Genomic DNA, 18,736 nt, shown 5'->3' with positions numbered 1-18,736 from the left:
TTTTTTTTTTTTTTTTTTTTTTTTTTTTTTTTTTTTTTTTTCACGCTTCTCAGGGAAATGTGCTTCCCGTGCTGCGGTGCGAGGCGCTGCCGGCAGGCTCGGCTTGGTTTATTCACAAAGGGGGAAAGGGCACGTAATACTTCGGCCGGTGTCTTAAAATGGAGCTCCTGAGAAGGCTTTTCCAAAACAAAGGGCTTCTCCTAAATCCCCTCCTCCCTCTTCATGACAGGCCCGTAGCGCTGGAAACGTGTGGGAAAGCAAGTTATGAAACAGTGCCAGGACTACAGGGGCAATTAATATTTTATATCACAGGGAATGTGTTTGCTAAGGTTGGGGTCTAAAAATAATGCACTGAAGGCACAGTAATTGTTTTGAAAAGATTGTTTGTGTTGCCTAAACCATGCTGTAAGCAAACCGAGCTTAGCGATCGCTCACAAGAAACACCCATGCAAAATGATAAGGGAGGGGGGAAAAATATAATAATAAAACCACGCTCCTTAGCATGACTTTATTACTGTACGCTGTTAACTTTTTGGAAAAAAGTTCAGCTCTGCCACGTCACAGCCAAGTGAAGCTTTTGCCCCCAGCTGCGCTGTGCGGCGAGCGGTTCTCCAGGCACACTGCGCCTGCTTCACAGGCAGCTCCATCAGCTTGTGATGCACTAAGTGCCTCCTTGGGAGGCTGCATATCTGAAAATAACCTGAAAATGTGTTTTAGAAAAAATAATAATTACATTGTAGCTTTTGAATATTCAAACACCTCACAGCATACTTAATTAATTCATTAATTATTCCCCAGAAATTTCAGGGGTAAATTGAAATAGCCTAGAGAGACTGAGACAAAGATTTCATGGAATAAATGATAACTTTCCTCCCGTTCCCCCATGACTCTGGTAGCCCAGGGACAGAAGAGTTATAGCCGTAATTCCGTTTGAAACAAAGCTCATCATCTCTTCAACTCCTCACTTCATAAAAAACATGAAAAGCTTCTCCCTTCCATCAAGAATTAAACACATTTTCTTACTCCCCCATCCCACAGGGCTGGGATCTCTCTCTTCCTTTTATTTTTTCCATTTTTCAAAGTGTTCCCCTCAACCTCCTGGCATCGGAGCATTTTGTAACGGCCATGCCAGGGAATTCAAAGCACCCACAAGAGGGTGAGGGACCCTCATCTTCCATACCAGAAAGAAAGCAGAATGCCACATTCTGCCGCCCTCCAAAAGCACTAAAGCAGCAAAGCAATTCTGAAGCGACCCCTCTGAGCAGGGACGGGAAGCCGCAGCATAACGGCGGCTTTGCTCCCCATTAATCACCATAAGCTGTCAGTGGCAGCACCCTGCAATGCTCACAGGGTTAAGTGAAATGATGTGAGATGGGATATGGCCACTTCGACCACAATCACATGGATCCCTGTGCCGGAATGTGGCTCTTAGACCTTGTAGGCTGTTACGTGAAAACATCCTTTATTTATCTACCAGTTCTAGATTGGCTACTTGCTGAAAAGATGCTTAGGCCCTGCACCACATTATGAGATGCATCTCTACCCTAGTATCCAAAACAGTCAAGCAAGGCAATGTTGATGATTGATTCCTTCATGAATTGTGTTGCAGTTCCCTTTACCTTCAAAGAAGTAACCCAAATTAATCCTCAGAGAAGTTTTTAATATTAAAGTGGGCATGCATAATAGGTGATACAGTATTTTATGGCACTGTAATATGCCAGCTAAAAAAGGACCTAGTGAGTAATAAGAGAAACCCCTGCAACTGAGAATGCTCCAATTTGAACATTAATGTTCTAGTAATGGCTGAGGACATTGGAATTTAGTGCTTGGACACTGAGCTCAAGACAAAGCAAAGGACAGTTGCAGACAATCATTCATATGCTAAAAGTTTCATTTCTCCCGTTTTGAGATTATAAAAAGAAAAGAGAACCCTCCACTGTATTTGAAAGCATTTCTGCCACAATCATCCCTTCTTTCTCCTGAGCACTGCTGAATGTAGTTAGCCCTAAACCCTCAGCAGGCTGGGGTTTATTCTAATTCCACTTCACAATCCTGCAACTGAGGAAGGGAAAGTGCAATATATCCCATCACACATGCATCAAATACTGCCTCTTCTTCCCCGAATACGCAACACTGCTCCAGTCACTGGGGTTAGGGTTGCTCTAGCCCCTGTCCCTAAAGTGAGAGCTTCAAAAGGGTGCTGCAGTTGGCACCTCCAGGTGAACGTGCCCAAGGCAGCAGGGCTGTCTGCTTGCCTATCTGGCACATTCTTCCTGCATCTACTCACTGCATCCTTCCCCTTATCTGCACCTTCCCTCTTCCTTCCGTGCCTCCAGCCTACCAACTAAAATAGGGCTTGACAACCACACAATAAATTTTTCAAAGTGTGTGCTTTAGGGATATTTCTTCCTTCGAATATTTACTCCAGCTTTTACAAAGGAATTTATCCAATTATTAATTCAACATGAAAAACGGAAGAAAAAAAATGTGATCAGACAAGCCCAATTTGAAGCCACATATTCAGGTAACAAAGCTATTTTTAGTTATTGTGACATCCATTTCAAAACGTAAGGATAAAGTGAATGAGAACTAAAAAACTAGCATGGGCCGGGACTTTGCGCCTCATCTGAAAATAACCATGTAACACTAACAGTATGCCCTACCAGCGTGCACTCAGCCAGCACAGATCCAAAATTGTATTTCATGCTGTATTTCCAAGAGGCACGGCACAGAATTCAGACCCCGGAGGGAAGGAGGCTGAAGTGATTACGAGCTACTTCCACATTCCTCGGCGCTGGGCTGCCCCAAGGCTGGAGCAGCATCCCAGGCGAGCCAGACCCTTCTGAAAAATTCACAGTAGCAGCGGCCGACCCCACCGAAACGCCGCTCCAGACCTTCGCTCTGCAGCCTGGGCTATAAACCATCCCTCTCAGCCCAGCTCAGGCATTTCTTTGTGCAAAACGGTTTGCAGAAAAGCCACCGGTGCCTACGTTCCCTTATTTGTTATTGTATAGACTCCTCTTCCAGCCAGAATTGGGGCATTTTAAATATGTTTACACAAGTCCGTCCGTCCCCCTCCCCCCCACCCCCTTTTGTTCTACCTGGCCTGAATATGCTGGTGAACCTTCAAAGACTTCAGATGGGATACAGTCCCAAGCTAAATCACTACCTGCAGCCCCACGGCTTTACTGCTTTTCACTCTTTCAAATATTAACTACGTTCAATTTTCTGCTTAATTTTATTTGATTTTCAAGTGTGTTTAAAAAGATACCCTACTGCTCTCTTTGAGGGGGTGCATGCACTGCTTCTGTTGTCCCGGAGTAAGTTCATTTTGCTTCCTTTCCTCCTAGGACTACTCACTGTCATACTGATTTGTTTTCCCTCTAATGTTGAGAAAAGGCACTTATTATGAATATTCATTTCCATTGCAAAGTTAGGGACAGCAGAAATATCAGCCCTTTCATTTACGCTTCTATCTCCAGTTTGATTTCTGTATATTTTATTCAAGAAGGGGGAACTATTTTGACACCTATTACTGCTTATCAAACGTAGAAATGCTTAAAAATTTTTGCACCGTATGTAACAATAGGAAGCATTCCTCGAAAACTTATCTGTGCTGATCGGTCTCAATACACCACAAACTCGGGGTGTAACAACCCAATGATGCTCTCTAGACGGAGTTTTGCAAAACAGTTTCCAATTAGCCCAATGAAAAGTTCTCTGATAATTAACTTTTTCGTACCATGTTTGTAGTGCTCTAGTTCCGGATGTGCTGAACACGATCCCTCAGAGCAGCCTCTTTTCCTTCTCACCTCTTTGCACTCAGCCAGCTCTCCTCTGCAGGCACCAGGGCCGTGTGTGTGTGCTTGTGCTGCGATTTAAGCACGTCAGGCAGCTTTCTGCTCACCTGGGTACGTAACAGTCTGTACTGACTTTCTTCTATCGGCTGGCATTAACCTGTATGCCTGCTGCTTAACATTATGCTCTACCGAACAACCCAAATGAGTTGCGTAATGTACCCGAATATAACAACTTCATGCACATTTATCACCTCCAGTAGAAGCAAAAGATAACTTTTCTGAAAAAAAATCGAACCTGTTTCTTTCTTATGTCACTTTCGACCACAGAGCACTGATCAAGCGTTAACCACTTTTTAAATGGAAGTCTTTTTGTAGCCCAGGCAGCAATACAAGTCTGGAGAGTGTTGCTAAACCGTAAATAATCACAGGGAAATGGAGCGATGTAAGCACTACATCTCACAGTGCCGATAGCCTGCGCTCCTTGGGAAAGGAATGGAGCTTTCTTTACGGGCAAGAAACAGATTTCTGCCCGTAGAAGTAATTCCCTAACACTTATTTTAATTGATTACTTCTTTTAAACGAAGTTTGTGTTTCCCCAGCTAAATATTCCCTTGGAAAAGACAGCCCTGTGCGAGGCAGAGTGAATGGGCAGGGCAGAACCCTGACTGAGCAGCACCGCTACGCGTCCGAGGGGTGTGCAGAAAACTATAGTCCCTCCTTCCCCTCCCTCTGCAAGGTCCAGCCTCTGGGGCCGGGCATGCAATTTATGACGGTAAGGAACAAGGGAAAGACAAAATTTCCACTTCAGCCATCTTTCACTGTTACTGCTTTTAATTGTTTTGATGGGGCACACTAAAAGAACTGTGTATTTCTTCTTTTTACCCTCTCTGTTATTTTACGCTTCCCTTAGATAGGGGCTTCTCTGAGCTAAAAAAATACATCATGCACATTAAATAGCACTGAAGTGATGGCACGTCTGACCACAACAGAGCTGTGAAGAGTCTCCAGTAAAAACACACGCACATTGCCTTTCACACTGTAAGAGTCGTTCAGTTCCTTCTCGGCAAGATTCAGGTTAAGCAGAAATACACACCGTTTGTGGCTCAACCCACAACAGCTGCGCAGTCCTCACCGAACTGAGAGCAAGTACTTTTTGGTAACCTACCCTGATTCTCAAAACATGCATATGCTGACAGACCTCCACAGGGTTTCTTACTCTTGGTGCACGGCACAGCTGTGCCGGAGGCAGGAAGGCGGCAGGGAGGAAGGAGCCCAGCTTAGGGCTGAGCCTCGGTGGAGGAGCACAGGCTGCAGGCTGGGACCCGAGCCCAGCAGCGACAGCTCGAGTTTTCCCCGAGTTCGGGGAGCCCCAGGAGGAGGCAAACTGACAGGTACTCCTCTCTGCTAGCAAGTTTTTAGCGGTACTGCAAAGTACGTACCGTCACTAGTTAGAGGAAATGAGCGCTGGCACACAAATTTGGTTTAATCGTTGCCACAGCGAGATAGAAAATTTTCTGTTTCAAGACAGAAGTTGTTTCCTTTTTGCCTACGCAGAAGCCATTCGTAACAGGAGTAATGCTGAAAACTGAGAAAATGAAAGTGTGGCATTGTGCAGTAATCGCACAATAATAACGAGACAGCGTAAAGTGAAATTCTGTTCAAGCAGCTTATGCAGATACTGTTGTCTGGCATTCGCGCCGGTCTCTCTTTTAACCTTTACCCGAAAATCACAGTGAAGTTTTGTTTAACAAAAAAAGATTATACTTTTAAAGTATTGAACACTGTTCCTTTTTAAGAGAAAAATATTTAATTTTTAATACTGTTCATGCTTAATATTTTTCTGTTAAAGCTTTAGAAAAAGAATTATATATATACTGCAACTGCTCCCCCGAACACTTATGAAATAGGGCTCCGATTTCACTTGAAGTGTTTGCAAGATTAAGACCCTGAAAGCCAAGGGTGATAGCATAATGCACTTATTTTATAAAATTAGAGAGAAAGAAATCTTGTGCAGATGGAAGAAAGCTTCCTCAAAATACAAACTGAACCCCCCTTTACCTCAAAATAAATACATTCACATTATTTTTAAAGGTAAGTTGTGACAACCTTGTTGATTAGTGCAATTCCTGTGGCAGCACTCACTTTTCTCTAGCTCTCTACTGCATACTGAAAATAAGGCAATTAAATGAGAAAATTAATTCCATTAATTAAAAATGTTCGGTCTCCAGCAAGACAGAATGATCTGAGTGAGAATTACAGCTGTATAAATGCACATAAACCAGTGTTTTCTGTGATACGTACGTTCCTTTCAGAAGGATTTCTTTTGCAGGACACACCGATGATAATGCTATTTTAACAGTGACATGAAGTGGGGAGAGGTATGAAAAGGTCTATTTTATCTTTTAAGGAGAAAACCACTTGATGTATACAGGAAAAATCACAAAATACCAGCCTTCCCACAAAGTCTTCACTGGAGAGCCTGAGTGAAAACTCTGGTCAAGTCAGGAAAGAAAATCATTAAGCTTAGCTGAATCCACAAAGCACCGTAGCCAGAGTTTCAATACAGATCATTTTATACTAAAATTAAAATAGAAGTCCTTTTTAATTATATAAAGTGTGCACATTATTACTGAAGAGAGGAATACATGCTTTCCTCAAGAACCATAAAATTGGCTGCTGGGAATTAGACTTCAGCTGCTATTATTATATGGTCCTATAAAGGATATTGAACGTCTGATAAAATTGCACCCTTGTCATGTAACAGTGATGCTTAATGCTAAATAACCACTCTGCAGCATTCCAGTCATAGCTTTCTCAAAACATCATAGCTCCCTTCTTGCACTGAAAAGAAAACATCGCAGGATTTCAAAGCTAAAAGTGTACCTAAATATTTGAAATACCAAATGGACAGGTCAAAAGATATGTAACCCACAGAGAGGTAGAACAGCACGTGTGATAAATACTGGTGGCTCTTATAAAGGAAAGCCCACCATGAAGATACACCAGACGCAGAAGACTATATATAATGAAAGGAAAAAGCCACCACCACACGCCCCGTGAGTGCGTATGGCCGAGCCCCGCCACGCCGTGCCGAACACCAGCGCGATCCATTCCTCATGGCTATTTTCCTTTCTGTTACGTTCCGTGTTGTAAACTGTGAGTACTGGCTACCCTGCATACAGCTCCGGGAGACTGGCTGGACTTCTGGAGAATCAGGAATTTGCTTTTAACAGCACTGGCATGCTCTTCGTGTGCCTCTGAGGCCTGCGGCCCTGACGTGGGACTAAGACCTGTAGATATTTCTAATCCCACAGACCCCATTGCACTCACAACGCAGCCAGGCCAAAAGTTTTACATGGAGTCAGAATATCAAAGAAATATTTCTCTGACACTTAACATAAGGCACACACAGGGGAAGGTTGGACAAGGGAGAGATTGTGACTGTGGACAAAGGGGTGCAAATTTTGCTCTTGCAGATGTAGGAAAGGAGAAAATTCTCTCTCTTACAAAGACGCCTCTCACAATTCAGATCCTACTGCATGGGATGTATGTCCTGCTTTCCCCACCAGGCTTTACTCTTGACTCTGCTATTCAAATCCCAGCACCTGTGAAGACGCAAGTCTTCAGAAAAAACGCCTCTGCATGAGAGCATCCACAGAGTCCCACGCAGTTCTGGTTTGATGTTACCACTCTCAGAGCACTAGATATCAAACTGACCCGCCTCCCAGGCCATGGCAGGAAACAAACAAGCATCCTGGGCAGGCTTAGATGGAGACAGAGGGGCTACAGCTCCTCTCTGCAGCACTGCATAGCGGGTTTGCAGGCTACAGGCCTGCTGGGGGTGCTTTCATGGAGGAGTTTCCTGCGTAAAGCGCAGCTGTAGGAGCCCATCCTGCGCCCCGCCGCACACCTGGGCATGAGCCACCCAATGCCCAGAGCTGCTCCAAGCAGTCAGCCACCTCTTGTGGCATGGGGAGATGTGCAAGTGGAGCTATTCACCCAAGAATGGTTACCATGAGCAGGAAACAAGCTGATGAGAACTCCAGGTCATGGCCAAATAACCTAAAAATCAACATGGCTGGGGCAATTGTGGTCTAGGACAAGCATCATAAGCCTCTGCATCGCTTCATGTACACTACAGATAGCACAGCAGGTACTGGCCACTGGGCAAAAAGTATGAAAAATATATATATTCATGCTGACTAGCTTCTGAAAAACACTGACTTTTTAACCAGTTAAGCTGTAAACAAAACATTAAAAAATTCATTTTGGTTTGAAGTGTGCATGAAGTACGTTCCTTAAAAGGTAAAGGAAAGACCAGTGTGTGCTTTGCAATGAGAACTGAGAACTCCTTAGATGTATTAATTTTACCTCAAAACCTCTTTGAGATAAGTATATTGAATATAACACATATAGAGAGATATATAATGTCCACATTTTATGAAAGTACAGGATCATACACAGACTGTGCCATATGCCAACAGCTCAACCCAGGCAGGATTTAGACCTGAGGACCTGGACTCATAACTCCCTCTCATCTTTGACAGGCAGCAATGTCTCTACCATTGGGGAAAACAAACAAACAAAAAATCAACTCCCAAAGAATGCAAAAAGAAATGATACGGAAACTTGTGATGACAAACATAAAGCAAAGTTGAAAATACACACAGGAAAAGCCTTTGCATAAAATTTATGATCACACTTAGGCTGAACAGGATTGAAATTTGGTAGTGATTTACTTTTCAGTATCCAAAGTGTTTCTTATCTTCACAAATGAATAGGAGCAGAGCAACTGGCCTTTGCAAGCAACTATTAAGGCTTTTTTTTTTTTTTTTCCTTCAAAGGCATGAGGAATTTTCTCTGTCCTTCAAGGTACAAGCATCGCCTCACCCTGATGGAGTTTCAAGATGTATCTATTTTGTTAAACAGAGTGAACTCTCTAATAAATGAATTACTCAGAATCACCCAATACTGTATTAATATTAATCGATTCATACAAACATTAAAATGTAAAGTCAATGAACAGTTTTAAGAAGTCATGAAGCGTGCCTTAGTTATAGTTTCTTCCATTAGAAACAATATTAGAGCATATTGGTTTCAGAATAAAAACATTACTCATATTTAACTTAGCAAAGGTAGAAAAATGCCAAGCAGCATTCACACCAAAATAAACCAGGAGATTCTCGGAATACATAAATAATTTGCTTACCTGGAACATCAATTAATCTCTTATAAACATTCAAGAAGGCTGCCTCTGCTTCTTTGCTTCTTTTACCCAATGCGTCAATCTAAAGGGGTGATGAGAAAAGAAGGCTTTAGATGTATTCCAATACAACTCCTGTAGTCAGAGCCATAAAAATAAATGAAAATATTTCATATAAAACTAGTTAATACATTAAAAGGGAACATGAGTCTCCTGTGTACAGCTCCTATAGAAGCAGCCTTATAAGAGTATTTCTGGTATGTCTGTATTTAATGTAATCTAAAGTCCTGTTTCAGCACAATAGCAAGCATCAATCTTTTTATGAACGCTATTGCCTATTATCATTCGTAACTTTAATTCTTTTTTTTTTAAAAAAGAAAAAAGCCAGGCACTTGGCAGACAGGCATTCTTCTCAAAAACTTTTCTTTTACCACTTACTAAGATCTAACACAACAAATGGGAACCGCATGTACTTCGGACATCACGCTCTGCCTTTATTGTAGGGAACATATTTTTCTGTTATTTCCACTAAGCCTGTGAGAAGATGAAAAGCTGTACTTTTGGGTACCCTCTGATACTTAATACTAAATCTCTGAATCTTCGACATGCAAATGCATTTTCTGCTAAAGCTTAAAGCACAGACCGTGAAGGCTGCGCTGCCTTGCACTGCTGAGCTGGAGACAGGCTGCTCTGACTAGTTTCTGTTCTTATTTTGTATTAATACATACAGTACTAATCTGAGAAGCTGCCTGCCCAGGTGAGGGAAAATACTGCCTCCCACAAGCTATTATTTTTTCTAAATCTGTATTTTCCTCTAAAATTTTCATTTTAAAAGGAAAGGCAGCTTTATAGCTTTGAGAATAAAATACTTATTCCACTGCAACTTTATTTATTAATTTTTTTTGGCAAGAGTATTTTCCTAACGTACTGGAAAACAGAGGATTTACGATTACTAAATATTGACAAAAACCACAGAAACCCACCCAGGACTTGGCCCATTGAATTACTGCGCCAAAACAGAAAGAGACAGAAGGGGAAGCAGGAAAGCCTGGCAGAGCTCTCCAGCAGTTTACCGAAATCAGGAAACTAAAAGCATGCAGATTATCGTTCCCATGTTTTAATAAAAAGCAAGGAAGGATCTGAAGAACTACAGATACAAAGGCCTGATATCATTTCTTCTGTGTATTTGAAAAGCAGTTAATATTATGAAACCATTTAAAGGTGCGTACGTCAACATGTACTAAAAAAGGAAGGTCCTGTCTGAAAAACGTCCTTGAATTCTTTAACCACTTTATTGATTCGGTAGATAAGGCAGGAACAATGGACAGAGTTTACTGTATCTGCATTTCAGGAAAGTATCTGATATTTTATTATACAGGAGGGAGAGCTGCGGGGCTGGAAGGCAGGCTGCAGCCCGACCTGCCGCGCCGGCTCGCGGGGAGCTCTGGCGCAGGAAGCACAGGGTGCCAGGGAAAGGAAACGGCGCGGGGAGGAGGAGAGATAAGCGCAGGTTGCTGCTGGGTCAGCCCGGTGCTGTGGCTGTTTGCCTGCTGCCGGGGCGCCTTGGGAAGGGAAGGATCCGGGGGGAGAAGCCTGCAACACGGGTGATGAAGACCATGGAGGAGACGGGCGCGAAGAAGTGCGCAGGAGCAGCGTGCAGCACCTGCACGGGGCTTAAGATCGGTCTTGTGGCTGTAAGTGGCCTGTGGAGACCGGAATGGAGGGGATTAAGGCCAGAAAGCTAAAGTACGAGGCCAATTGTAGAATTACACAGAAGCACAACACACAACGTATAAACCGAGGGAAGGCTTGAGGAGAGGGGTCAAGGAGGACAATAAGGACGGCAAAGGCATCTGCACAGCGTTTGGCAGCCCCACCGAAATCTGGAGGGAGATGGTGAGAGGTTGTGAAGGGACGAGTTGCTTCAACATGAGACGAGGCTGTAGTAGGAGAAGCAAACCACATTCCTTCTTCACTTACAGCTCCCAAAATCTGGATTAATTTAGGTAATTTAACTGAGGTGTACCATGACTGAACCCTGACCTATTCTTACAGATTTAAAAATAAAGAAAAGTATTGGGGAGATGATGAGCAATGCTAAAACAATGGGGGATCTGGTGGGCAGCCCCAAGGTCCCAGGACACACTGGCCGTGCTCTCTGTCAGAGTGCACCAAGAAAGGCCGCGGGAAGGTGCTGGGATCTCGGCGGGCGTGTGATGCGACGTGCTGGACAGCGAGGGATTGATGGTTGTGAATAACCCATTTATTAATCGGAATTCAAGCAATCACAGATGGACCGATGCTCATTAGGGAACGAGAACATAAGTAACTCGGAACATTTTCACACAAAGAGTATTTGAAATTAGAATATGGAACAAACTGCCAGAGCCGGAGAAGCACCGGGTAGTGCAAACCATGCTCGAGAGTATCAGCCACCGCTCGCGAGCGGGCGAGAAAGGAGGGGGCAGCCATCAGAAAGGCTTCTGCAGTTGAGATATTTCATGGGTACATGAAGACAGACTTTGAAGGCCACAGCACACCATATGTTAGACTTCTGGACTTCAGCGTTCCCACGTATAATTTTCTCTCGCTGCTGCTCAGCACAGTACAGCCAAATTTAAATTACTATTATTAAAGACGATTAGCATCACAGAAGTCATTCTGTACTGTATTTTGAAAAATTCATTTGCCCCTTCTAGGAAAAACAAGGCTTTTAAAATAAACGCATTTCTGTTTCTGTGAAATAACTGAATGGGTTTGTTCTCCTATTACAGCTTCTTACATTTTAATAAAGGGCATTTGTACTTATGTTCCCCCTAAATATTACAAAAGGTATTGTTTATTCACTACTCGCCAGTTATACAGTGATTGAAGCATAAAACAGAAGTGAAACACCGTATTCCAAGGACATCAGAGACGCTCTGACGGCAGCAGTTTGTAAATCACCAGAACTTTCACACCTTTTTTTTTTTTCCTCCCAGAATTCAGAACCAGAACTCCAAACAATCCCACCAGGCAGAAAGATTTTTTTTTTTTATGTTTAAGTAGTTAAAAAAAAATCAATCAAACTGCCTGGTTTAAAGTTCTATAAAAATGAGCTCTGCAGCTATTCTGTACCTTAAAATATACAGTTTTAACCAAAGCACTATGATGACTTTAACTAGAATAAAAAATAATTAAGTATGCCCATTTCCAGCTGTGTAAGGAAATATGGGATGAGAAGGTCATCAAAATAGCAAGATATAAATAAAGTCCAGAGACAAAGGAAACAGAGCGCTGAAATGACATGGAAGTAAGCATTTGGGAGTTCACTGAAAATGTTTAAAATCAAAGTAAAATTGGTTCAGGAGCCAACAAGGATCAGCTGCAATCAGATCACACTAAAACAGTCAGTGAATATATTATAAAACTCTTGCTGAACATTTTTATTTGACTCTAAAACTTGAGGGACCCAGAAAGAAGTCAACTTATAATCACACTAGGGTAGTCTTGACATGAGCTTAGCTCCACATCTTAATTTATCTAAACCAGGCCCCATTATGTCTTCTCTTACCAGAAAGAAACAACAGTGACCTCTGTATTCCCCACCACCCCCATAAACATATGTTCACTTTTAAGTTTTGGCATACTATTTGTCTTGATAATACCATTGGAGCTACACTGAGATAACAGAAATGAGACACGAGGAATCCTCCCTCCTTCGCACACCCTTCATCTTCACGATCTCACCAGAGCAGCAAGACGCTCGCTTGAGAGCCGCCCTCCCTTCATCCACCTTATTTTTCCAGGTCAAGTGCTTTCATGAGTTGTTGCCCGAAGTACCGAGTTGCTCCCCGGGGCTGAAAGACACCTTCCCCTCCAAAACCATTTCTCTCCAGCTTGTGTGCCAAGAGCTCCTTGCTCTGCTCCCGTTTTCCACGGGCAGAGCAGCAGCAGGCTGCCCAGCACTGCTGGCATGCTGCTCTGGTAGCACGGACAGCCTATTCCAGGGAGGCTCGGTCAGTCTCATCAACTACACCTGGCTAAAATCAAATCATCATCACTGAAATCAACAGTTTTGTCTCCACATTCAGGTAAGCACCATAAATCTGGCTGCATATGTCAGGGAAGATGCCGGTTGCAGTTTCATATGAACTCCGTCCGTTTTAGCTCCGTACCGACAAAGTCAAAAAGATGAAAGCAAAACCCGTGGCTTTATTTTGGAATCTGTCACGCTTTGTGCGCCAAGAAATTTCAACGTTAATTAAAGTCTGATGCCTGCTGCACCACAGATCACCTGGACTCAGCAGGCAGATCTGCAGAAGCTGCACGGTTCCTGCTCCGCCACCGCAGCCAGGCAGGCTGAGCGGTTGTGTTCGGAGCCAGGGCGAAGCAGGCAGGTCAAACGCTGCAAGGAAGCTGGAGCTGCCAGAGCCAACGCGTTCTGCATCGACACTTCAGTTCTCCCAGCTCACGGGTATCAGCACGTTAACACGTTTGCAGACAATGCGACCAGCACACGGCCACGATGAGCTCCTTCTACTTGGATCGTTCTGCATTGCTGGGGTTTTGTTTTCCTTTTGGTTTCAGACCGCTCAGCATGCAAGAAGTGCTGAGTGAAGGATCACGTTGCTTTTGGTGTCGGTATGGCATTACCCAAGAATTAGTGATTTCCTGGAAGCACAATTAACTTGTGCACGCATAGCACGAGTCTCAAACACAAGCATTCACACAACTGTGCTGAACATGGATTTTGTAGTCCTGACTCTTATCATCATTGCTCTTCAGCTGCAATTCTCACTCTCATTAGCGACCTCAACATGAAAGATACTAACTTGTACTGTCCTGCACCCGATCTGGAACCAACTTACCAAGAAGAAATAAACAATTTAAACAGGAATTTATATTGCCGTTCCAATTCTAAACTAAATAGATGCCTTAATGAGAGACACGCAGCCCCCTTTGCACACAGAGCTCCCCTACACATCTTTCCTTGTATTGTTTTGCATTGCCAAGTTTTTTCATTTGTCTTCAATTTCTTTGAGCTACCTAAGTGCCATTAAGAATTGTAAGAACCATATTAAACAAAGGGAAAAGCATGATAACAACTCATTAACGTAACATTATTTTAAGCCATATTCTTGAATAGCTGCCTTGGAATCAAGTGGTGGATATAGCGAGCGTTCTTAGCGCTACACAATGACATAATTCTTTCTTTTAAGCCATTACAATAGAGCTTAGCTGCTCTCTCACATAAAACAGTACATCAGCTGCTAAGGCGGTGCACTGTAACAGCTCTACAACACACCGCGTGCGGATTAGGGAGCACACGGTGTATATCTGCAGTTGGCTTGACTTCCCTTTCCTTGTACCAACAGGTATCCACACAGAAAATTAGTAAAAATAGAGCCCGGTTAGAGTTTTCACAGCTGACAGAAGAAAAATTAAAAATATGATTTTGTTTTTCTTCTCTGCTACAATTAAAAGGTTTTTGAAGCAAAATTAAAAAGAAACGATTCCTGTGCAGCTGCTTAAAGCATATGGTATGTATTTTAGCTGTGCTATAAATTCTTTAACGAAAGTTCGACCTTACCGCGGCTACAGTTCCAATCTGTGTAACGAAGCTGCGGGTGCCGCGCGCAGCTACGCTACCTGGGAAGAGCAAGGGACGAGCACGCCACCTCGCCAGCTGGTTGGTTTAACCTCAAGTTAACAAGAGAGCTTCAAGAGGGACTGAAATCCTTCAACTTTTCAATTCTACTTCCCTCTACTGTGAAACAGCTGCAACCTTGAACCCTTGAAACCTTTTCTTCCTTTCGTGCCCAGATAAATCCTGATTTTCCCAGACAAACAACGCTGCCACCCCCTGAGGAAAGCTCAGCTCCCTCATTCTCACAGGACAGCTTCTTGCTGCTATTCCAGTCTTTGATCTTCCTTCCCAGTAAAACAGCCCAGCCCAACATGTGCCTCAAGACATTGACAGCAGAATGACAGCTTTGTTTAAATAGCTTTTACTGTTTGCCACCCTGCCTTCAGATCATTGCAGTGGTGGGTCTGCTACGATTGCTGAACCTCTCCTGGATCCTTCTGTAACCTGCATGTCTTCCTCCACACTTCTCCGGGCGTTTCTGAGCAGCGTTTCTCAGTTTATGCTCTCACTCTGCTCCTCATCCATCTCTCGGGCAAGCACCAAATGGAGCAGCCCGGCTCCCTCCTCCTGCCTCGGGCCACCAGCTCCCGCTCCTCTTGCATCAGATCCAGCGATCACAGTGTTGTAGCATGATTCAGCTCACTGACTCGATGAAAAACTAAGCAACGAAGGAGAGAAAGAATTTATTTTCCACCGTGTCGGCGAGCTGAACTGACTCATCCTGTACGTTTGCTAGACTCAGCACAAGCAGGAGGTGGGCACCCCGGGCTGGGGCGAGGACACTTGCCTGCGGCAGCCCCGTGCTGCCATGGGCTGGTACAGCACGGAACCACAGTGTCAAAACGTGGGTGGCAAAAGGAGGGTCAAAGTGCTGGAAAAAAAAGCCAAACATGTCAGGAAGCAAGGAGGGAAAAAAAGCCACTTTGCAGGTGAATGTGACAGAAGCTCAATTCTTCCAAGGCGAGGCAATGAAAGCAGCCGTAATTACCAGCTGTGCGCTGCACTCCCCAGGGACACCGAGCACCTTCAGCGCTGGCAGTCAGCAGCTCCAGGGGACGTGTCCCCCGAGGACAGTGGCTGTGTCCTGGGTGCCCTGGGGGCGCTGAGCTGCTGCTGAGGGCACCAGAGCTGTGCTCGTGTCTGGGTCTCAGCTGGGGAGCAATGGGAGGGGAAGGGGCGCCAGCACCACACAACCTCCAGCCAGGGACGTTGGCTTCCGTACAGCCTGCACACCTTAAAAAGAACAGCTCTCCAGCGAGGGGATCAGCTGATTATTTGCTGCACGCTGCTAACCCGGGAGATGTAAGAACTCGCTGTGTTTGATCCTCAGTGGTGTGCACAAGCACGGGGTGGGATGGAGGACACCTGCCCCTGAGGAGCACACCAGCAAGCTCAGCACATGACACAGCAAAAGGGGGACGGGGCAGGGAGAGAAAGCAGTGACAGCCCGTGCCATCCCCCTTCATCTCTAGCCTCCCAGCTGGAAATCGACTGGGTGCTTTCATCTCCCCATCAGCCTCTCCTCCTGCTTCTAAAATAAGCAGTGCCCGGTCCCCACAATCGCTTTTCTCCCTCGAAATGACCCAAACTTTTCTTCATATATTTTTAACAATAGGGCAGAGGAGTCCTTGCAGCCACGAGCTCATTAACTGCCTTTGTGCAAATCTATCTGCGCATAAATCCCAAAATGCAATCTTTTGCTCATATTTTATACTGAGCTGCCCTCTTACAAATCACTGCTGCTTTATTACAGCAAGGCAAAAACAGGCATTGGCCTGCATTAAGCCTTGTAGTAATTCTGCAATAAATACAGGAATCATTCTGTATGTGGAGAAGCAGGGACTGGATTATGATGACACTCAGCAGAATACCGCGCCCTGCACAGCACTCCCATCCCCATTCCTTCCAGCACACTTCAAACTCTTTTTTTTTTTTTTTTTTTTTTAAGGATGAGAAGATACTTCTGACACTGTGAACTGAAGCAGTGCTGCCTATCTGAATTTTGCATCGTTTCCCACCACTGTTAGCATTTCGTGGCAGCGGCATAGCGGGCCTTAATATAGACAGCCCACCAGCTGCCAACAGGAATTTCAGCACGTTGTCACTTACATAAAAATAAGAGGATTTGGGTTGATCCCACCCCCCCCCCCCAGGTTACCCCAGTAGTGATGGCTGTTTCTGTACAACTTGCCTGCACTCCAGACGGGATGGAGATGAACCTGCAAGAGCTTCAGAAAGGTGCTTGGTGCTGGTATGTGTTTGGCTGCCATACCTTAGCTTTGGGACTTCATCCATTATCCCAATAGCTCAATTTCTGCAGTTTGAGAGTTGCTGCAGTTCTGCCCCATGGTCTGGAGTTAAAATGTCTCTTCTCTCGGGGAGATTTCTGACCCTTGGGGCAGCAGGCACCCTCCATGCTCACCAGGGAGAGTGCACCTGCCTTGGAGATGCTCAAGTAAGTATATTTAAATCGCCTTCCTGTTGTTTAAACCGCAGTCAAGCCAGCCAAATATAAATAAATAAGCATTTGCAGACGTGTGCAAACAGAGTTGAAATGCTGCTGAGCTGCTGATACCCCAAAAAGCACACCGGGCACGCCTGTGCCCTCCCCAACAGCACCAACGTCCCCGTGCTCCCCTTATCCAAAGGAAATTACCCACCACCCCCGCCCTGTGGAGTGGTTGCTGAAAGATAACAATTACCCACCAAAAAGGCCAGACTTACTCCATTTTGTTACATGGAGTGGTTTAATGGGACTTTCATTGAAGAGTGGCAAGGCTCCGGGCCGGGCTCGGCTCGATGCGAGCTCTGAATTTTGATGTATGCTGTTGACTTCCACAACACAGAGCAATTTGTAATAGCTTTGCCACGCTGTTGTTTTCAAAGCTCCTGCTACATCACAAGCATTTATTTCTGACCACAAAATTACATTTATTCAACAGAAAGCAGCTCAGGGTCTTTAAGAGGTTAACTTCTGGAGTGCTTGGCTGCTCTCCAGCCTCTGTACTCGAATCAGCGCTAACGCAACAGCACACAACAGCACCCAGGCTAGCCGTGATTAATAGAGTGCTGAATACGCTGCTTTCCACATACACACACTTTTCATTCCCTTGCTTCCATAGATCATGGACTTATCCTCAAAATATCTGACTGAAATTGAATTTGGCTTCTCTCTCAACCGTTCATTTCCTATGTTATGCAAGGTTATATCCTTTTCTGCATGAGCAGAACCAAACCAGCTGCAGCTTTTGAGAAGAAAATGTGTTTTCAATTATGAAGCTGGCCTGAATATTGAACCACAGTTCTACTGCTACTCTAATTGAGCCATCATGGAGTGAACCTACGGGAAAGAAATTGTATTAATTAGGTTTGTAAATTTAACATGAGGAAATTAAAGGGGGGAGAGGGGGGCATCAGGGTATCAGCTCAGGAATAACTCCTTCCAAAATGCAGAAGGAAAGCGTGTCCCAAGTTCTTCAGGCACACACACGCATTATTAAAGCCCTCCTTCAAAGGCATGATTAGTAGTTCCAGCACACCAAACAGATTTTCAGCTTCTGTTGCCTGCATATGGAAAATTATTAAATTACTCTGCTGACCAAATTAATAGTTTAAAGAGCAATTCAGCTAAGTGGGGAGCCAGAGTGGTCTCATCAGAACGGGAGCACTCTTAAAAGTACTTGCTTTGTGAGAAGAAAATGAGAAATGGATTTCACAGAAACGAAGCCTAGCGTGTTGTTTCGGAGTATGTGCCTTAAAGGGTTCTCCAAATGAGGGATTACTGCATTACTGTTGGACAGTACTGCTATGCCACATGAAAAGAATGCTAATGACCTCAGGAAATCCTTTCCCAGCCTTAAAATATCTATTTGATGACTTCACAAATACGGATTCAGACATTAGATTTCCATACCACAGCTTCAGCTCGGTGAATTAACATAGCCCAAGAACATAAAGTTTTATTTTTAAGATTTCTCATACAAATACCCAACGGCTCACGTAAACGTGGTAATGCACAATGACCCAGTGGGTCTGAGCACAGCTTTCTGAGGAGGTTGCTTGCCAACTTGGAAATGATAGATAATGATTTTATGATTGAATGAT

The 18,736-nt window shown here is 44.2% G+C and overlaps 1 protein-coding gene across 1 annotated transcript in view; it reads right to left on the bottom strand.

The window, feature by feature from the left end:
• CUX1 (cut like homeobox 1) overlaps positions 1-18,736 on the bottom strand; it is a 202,266-nt gene that overhangs the window by 120,714 nt on the left and 62,816 nt on the right. Inside the window, exon 4 of the mRNA XM_035343423.1 lies at positions 9,010-9,088. Coding sequence (XP_035199314.1) covers positions 9,010-9,088 — 79 coding nt within the window. The remainder of the gene's footprint in view (positions 1-9,009; positions 9,089-18,736) is intronic.

This window comes from Oxyura jamaicensis, chromosome 19 (genome assembly GCF_011077185.1).
Source record: "Oxyura jamaicensis isolate SHBP4307 breed ruddy duck chromosome 19, BPBGC_Ojam_1.0, whole genome shotgun sequence".
Lineage (NCBI taxonomy): Eukaryota > Metazoa > Chordata > Aves > Anseriformes > Anatidae > Oxyura > Oxyura jamaicensis.
This window is presented reverse-complemented; position numbering and strand designations above follow the sequence as displayed.